The 5,650-nt window shown below is 43.8% G+C and overlaps 2 protein-coding genes across 2 annotated transcripts; one reads left to right on the top strand and one right to left on the bottom strand.

The window, feature by feature from the left end:
• The first annotated feature begins 223 nt into the window (after positions 1-223).
• plin2 (perilipin 2) lies at positions 224-2,999 on the top strand. The gene is made up of 8 exons (XM_084003184.1): positions 224-280; positions 430-476; positions 571-766; positions 936-1,018; positions 1,155-1,407; positions 1,825-2,003; positions 2,127-2,243; positions 2,337-2,999. Exons 2-8 carry the CDS (start codon positions 447-449, stop codon positions 2,778-2,780), a joined length of 1,302 nt encoding a protein of 433 aa, XP_083859310.1. The 5' UTR covers positions 224-280; positions 430-446; the 3' UTR covers positions 2,781-2,999.
• A 416-nt stretch (positions 3,000-3,415) lies between these two features.
• cdca9 (cell division cycle associated 9) lies at positions 3,416-5,108 on the bottom strand. Its single transcript, XM_084002817.1, has 9 exons — positions 4,783-5,108; positions 4,665-4,705; positions 4,533-4,584; positions 4,393-4,454; positions 4,262-4,323; positions 4,103-4,186; positions 3,946-4,024; positions 3,640-3,726; positions 3,416-3,518 (listed from the first exon to the last, which is right to left on the bottom strand). The coding sequence occupies exons 1-9, from the start codon at positions 5,102-5,104 to the stop codon at positions 3,474-3,476; spliced, it is 834 nt and encodes a 277-aa protein (XP_083858943.1). The 5' UTR covers positions 5,105-5,108; the 3' UTR covers positions 3,416-3,473.
• Between the last annotated feature and the right edge of the window lie 542 nt (positions 5,109-5,650).

Below are 5,650 nucleotides of genomic sequence, written 5' to 3'. Positions count from 1 at the left end.
AAAAAATAATAAATAAATAAAAAAATCACCGGCTTATGAAATGTGAAGAAATCAGACGGCGGCTTACGTCATATCTTGTCCGCGTGACGGCTGGCCTGGGGAGGAATTCCCCTTCCCGACTCAACTTTTACCCGTTTTACCTTTGCCCTAGAAAAGCGCCTACGTCACCGCGCCGCAGCCACATCTCGCGATAATTACAGGAAATAAATAAGAGCGGCGCTGTCACCTCACGCGCAGTTGTCAAGTCAGTTTGTGTTCGTGGATACAGTCGTAACTACTGGTGAGTACCTCAAACTACCTCCTAAACGGCTATTCTGGACCGTTTATGCTTCAACAACAGACTGCTGTAACACGGAAGTGATAGACTGACGTTTGTTAAGTCCTCGTGTGGGTTTATTAATGAAAACAACCGTTGGTTTTGCTCTGTAGGTTTCGTTTCAGTCGATATGGCAGCAGCAGACGTTATCTCGAATCAGGTGAGTTGGCCGAACTTTGCTAATATATATATATTTTTTTTACTTTTATTGTGACGTTCAAGTATGTAAAGCTGGATTGTTTCCTCCCCGACAGAATGTGGTGGAGAGGGTGACCAGCCTTCCTCTGGTGAGCTCCACCTACGGCCTGGTGTCCAGCGTGTACTCCAACACCAAGGGCACCCACCCTTACATCAGGACCGTGTGCGAGGCCGCCGAACAAGGGGTCCGGACCATCACCTCCGTGGCCCTCACCACGGCGTCACCCATCATCGGCAAGCTGGAGCCTCAGAGTAAGACACTAGTAAACAGGAAGTTCTGGTCAGCCTGCTGGCTCTTAGTCATCTTGAACCTTCACCCAAATTTTAATCATCACCACAAAATCCTGACAAAAAAAAAAGGAACATTTAATCACTTTCCTCCCTAGAATTCAAGCTAATAAGCTTTTATTTTTTTTTACAGTTGCCATTGCCAACGACCTGGCCTGTAAAGGTTTGGACAAGATTGAGAGAACCTTGCCAATTCTTCACCAGCCATCCGAGCAGGTATGTAATTCATGATCAATAGCAGGCACAGAAATCAAGCCATATTGCACAACGCCGTAGCGTTGGGTTAATATCCTGGAGGATTCGGTCGGTGACCCATGTCCCATCTTTCTCAACTATTTTTCTCCCCGCTCAGATCGTCTCCAGCGCCAAGGGTGTTGTAACCACGGCTAAAGGCGTAGTGACGGGCACGGTGTCCAGCGTCGTGGTGAAGACCCGGGGCGCGGTGCAGGACGGGATGGACAGAACCAGGTCCGTCGTCAGCGGGAGCGTCAGCACGGTGCTGGAGAGCAGGGTGGCCCGGCTGGTAAGCAGCGGCGTGGACACGGCCCTCAGCACCTCGGAGAGTCTGGTGGAGCAGTACCTGCCTCTAACGGAGGACGAGCTGGGTGAGTGTATCTCCATTTTACTGGTGTGATCAACAACCACCAATGATTTCTCTTCACTTATTCGTTTTTATAAAAAGCTGGAAAATATGAAAATGATGTCAACTAATACGAATAAAAGGAGTGTGTGTTTAGGATTGTTTTTCTGTAACAGGCGGTATCAAGGGGCCGTTGTTTACTGGCAGCTTGAGTATCTTGTTAAGGATTGATTGTGTCCAGATTCCAGGAAAACAGGATTTATCAGATTATGCGCTTATAAGAATCTGAGATTGCATTAGTGGCCCGTTTTTCCCCTCCATCAATAAATGGACTCCTTGTTTAGAGTGAGCCGTGGCGTGTGTGACTACATAGCAAACAATCCTACAAACTAAAATATAGATCAGTTTTAAAAAATGCATATGTTTCCCTCCCTTGCAACAGAGCTGGAGGCTAAAGCTGTGAAAGGCTTCGAGAGGAAGCAGCCGAGCTACTACGTCCGCCTGGGTTCCCTCTCCACCAAGCTCAGAAAGCGGGCATACACCGGAGCCGTGGCCAAAATCAGTGAGGGCAAGCAGAGAAGCATGGGATTCATCTCCGAGCTGAACTCTACCGTTGACCTGGTGGGTCTCATTTCAGGAATATTAGTTGAATATAACTTTAAACAAGCTTTATAAGAAGAAAAACAATTGACAAGTTTACACAAACTAGTACTAACATAAGTTATATTCATTCTGTATTTCTAGATCGAATATGGAAGGAGGAACATTAACGGGGCTAACCAGATGGTAAATGACAAGCTGCACTCCCTGGTGGCGTGGAAGTCCAATGGTCCAAACCAGGAGAGCGGTCACGAGGCCGAGGTAAGAGGCTGGCCAACACAAATATGCAACGAGATAACACAGTGAGTCTAGGACATAGGAACCTATTTATATCCGTTCATCCCCTCCACGCAGGTAATCGAGTCTCGCACCTTGACCCTGGCACGATCCCTCACCCACCAGCTCCAGACCACCTGCCTGGTCCTCGTCTCCAGCCTGCAGGGCCTCCCCAACCACATCCAGCAGGAGGCGCTCTCCCTCAGCCACTCCGCCACCTCCGTCTACACCAGTTTCAGCAAGGCCAACGCGCTGGGAGACCTGCCGGACAGCGTGCTGACCAGCAGCAGAGTCCAGCTGAGCAAAATGAAAGATTCCCTGGACAACGTCATGGATTATTTGGTCAACAACACGCCGCTCAACTGGCTGGTCGGCCCCTTCTACCCCCGAATGGCCCCCGAGCCGACCCACGGTAAAGCTTCTGGTACAAGCGGCACTCGACCCGCTACGTCATCCAGCCGGTCACCTCGAGAGGAGCCCATGGAAGTCGAGATGGAGTCGCTTAATTCCCAGCAGCAATAGTGACCAATCACATGCTTTATGTTCCGTTTTAATTCATATATTCCGCTTTGATTCGCCTATAGATTTATCATTCCGTGCTATTTTTAATCCTTGCTGAAAACATTTTTATACGCTAGCCAATCTAGCAAAACATCCTGTGCCTTCTACATAAACGTTCCTGGAATTTATATTTTCTGTGTCTTTTTTTCCCCCCACTTCTACAATAAAATATAAATGTGCTTTTGTTTCTCCAGAACTAACAGCTTTGAAATTCTGTCAAATTAATGACTAATATTTACCGAGACATTTTTGTACATCATGAAATAAATGTGGCAACGCCTCAAGTCAAATTAAGTAGTTAAACTTGTCCACAATAAAAATCATAATCATGTCTAATAGGATGACTCTTTCACCTCACTGGCCTGTTCCCCAGTAAACTTGATTTAACAACGAATGTCGTACTTCTCACATATCTGGATAAACATTCGTGGTGCCACATTAATGTTTGTTTTTCCCCCACAAAGTCCACTAAGAAAATTAAAAACTGAATATTTTCAAACTTTTGATAGACAGATTGGGTGCAAATTAAACTGACAATTGTAGGATAATGCAAATAAGCTTTATTATACAGATTTAAAACCCGTAATTTCATATAAAAGATAAATTCAAACGTAATTAAATTGGAGAAAATTCCTGGTTCCCGTTTATCTTTAGTCACTGCTGGGAGTGACTTCGCCTCGACAGATAGTTCATCAGACTCTGAAAACCCAAAATCAAAATGGTACATTTCGAAACATCCAACAACTTTAAAAAAGGAGGCCAAAAAAAAAAAAAAAAAAAAAACACCTCAGCAGTCGCGTTTAAAATGTATTTGTCTTACCGTGAGCTTCCGAATCTGGCACCAAGCTACGTCATCCAGCAAATCCAAGTTGATGTCACCCTTCGTCTCTTCAGAAAAGCTCACAGTCTGGAAAGAAGAGAGCATCAGGGAGTCAGATAATAATCCAGGTCCAATTTAAACACAAATATTAATAAAAATTAAGACATTTATATTCTATAAAACTTGAATTATGGTAATGGGGAAGCCATCTGGAAAAATTGGAAATGAAATGGCGTTGATTTCTCAAGAGCTGGGAGAATAGGGGGATAATTCAAATAACAATAATTAAAAATAAATAACTCGTACCTGTCCCTGTGCTGTGGTAACAGTGATGTGTGCTGCAGAGCTCGCCATTGAACAGTGTAGATCGCCGACGGAGACGGACCTGGGACGGCACAAATCCAGAGTTATATATTTGTACATTAATACAACACGTTTTGCTCTACTGAAGGCTGTAACACACCTGAGTATAGGTTTGGCTGGGACGGTCAGGTCAACGGTCTTGGTCAAGCAGCTTTGAGTTCGTTTGATGGTGGCCGAGGAAACACTGTAGAAGTAGAACAACAAGCGTCAGTACTCATTTACAGGTAAATACTAAAATACCATAACCTGCAGTCTTTACCCCAGATGTCCAGTGCTGTTACTCCCAACTAACGTTTTGGTCTTTTTCTTCCCCTTTCCTCCCTAAAGTACAGAGAAAAGAAGTTTAGACCTATGACTTACTTTGTGGATTCCCAAACATACATTACTTACCTTAGAGGTCTTGGATAAAGACGTCTGGGCGGACTGACCCGGCGAAGAATCGGTTGATTTTACTTTTAAAAAAACACAAAAATGTATTAAATGCATGCATTATTTCAAAAACTGTGGCATCTTGGTTGAAGAGTTCTTACTTCTTTTACTGTTCATCCTCCTGAGGGGCTGCTGCATCTCCAGCGACTCATTCTGCAACATGTGAGTTATGATGATGTCATGTTTAAAAACCGCCACTAGATGGCAGCACACGTTTTAAACAACACACTCACCTTAATGGCGATGGACACTTCGCTTGGAGAGATTTCCTCATCTATTTAGAGTGGACAAGGTGATGCAAAATTAATATCAATTTAATCGCAATATTTAGTCGATAAAAACCGAGCTCACCGCTTATTAAATCGCATATGCGCGTTTTTTGGAGAGAAGGCGGCATCTTCATCAGCTCCACCTTAAAGACTTTATCCACCGTCGCCAACATGTTCTCCAACCTGGCGTTTAACTCGGTCATACGCTCTTGGGCTGCAAAAATAATAACAAATAGTCCGCCATTTTTAGTACCAAGGAGAGTAGAGGAGGTGAAACCTGCCGTTGGAGCTGCAGTCGGACCTTCTTTCTCGAACTGCTGGATGAAGAGGGTCAGTCTGTTCTGTCGCATCTCCCGGCTCATCTGCTCTCGACCCTGCGCCTTTGCTTCCTTTCTCGTCCGCATCTTGTTGTCCTTTTCCTCCCAGAAAAAACACTGACTGAGAACAGCAGAAGCTCCGCTCTTGTTGCTTTTATGCACCTGGATGTTTAATTGCGATATCCATGCGCGTGCCGCAATCAGCAGCGACGTTGCGTGGCGGAAGGATACGGTTATTAGCTTCTTACGCATAACAAAAAAGTGCGTTTGGGTCACCCCTGAAAATAACTGCTTTAAAAGCATTGCAATCACAAATATGGAATTTATTTAATTATATGTGGACTGCCCATTAATTATGAATAAAATAAATATAAATAAATAAAGTTCAAAAGGACATTTATTCTGATTTATTTTATTTTGAAAGTTAGATTTTTTAAAGTTATTTCTGGCTTACCAGATGGCTGAAATACATTATTATTATTATGTTTATTTTTTAATCCACTGTTTCTTGAACACTACATATGCAACCTCACAATTTAGCAGCCTCTCAGATGCAAAAACCACAAAAACAGGCAATTTTAGGAGGAAATATGCAAAATTATAAACAAAAAAATGCACCCATTTAGTTTCCAA

Source organism: Eutrigla gurnardus (genome assembly GCF_963514095.1).
Source record: "Eutrigla gurnardus genome assembly, chromosome: 23".
Classification (NCBI taxonomy): domain Eukaryota; kingdom Metazoa; phylum Chordata; class Actinopteri; order Perciformes; family Triglidae; genus Eutrigla; species Eutrigla gurnardus.
This window is presented reverse-complemented; position numbering and strand designations above follow the sequence as displayed.

Bases quoted from the DNA above. Each gene is read 5' to 3' on its own strand.
- plin2 (XM_084003184.1), top strand. From the start codon at position 447: ATGGCAGCAGCAGACGTTATCTCGAATCAG. The intron at 1,408-1,824 runs GTGAGTGTATCT...CCCTTGCAACAG, and splicing joins TCTAACGGAGGACGAGCTGG to AGCTGGAGGCTAAAGCTGTG. The intron at 2,244-2,336 runs GTAAGAGGCTGG...CCCTCCACGCAG, and splicing joins AGAGCGGTCACGAGGCCGAG to GTAATCGAGTCTCGCACCTT.
- cdca9 (XM_084002817.1), bottom strand. From the start codon at position 5,104: ATGCGGACGAGAAAGGAAGCAAAGGCGCAGGGTCGAGAGCAGATGAGC. The intron at 4,324-4,392 runs GTAAGTAATGTA...TCTGTACTTTAG, and splicing joins CTTTATCCAAGACCTCTAAG to GGAGGAAAGGGGAAGAAAAA. The intron at 3,519-3,639 runs GTAAGACAAATA...TTGGGTTTTCAG, and splicing joins GCCAGATTCGGAAGCTCACG to AGTCTGATGAACTATCTGTC.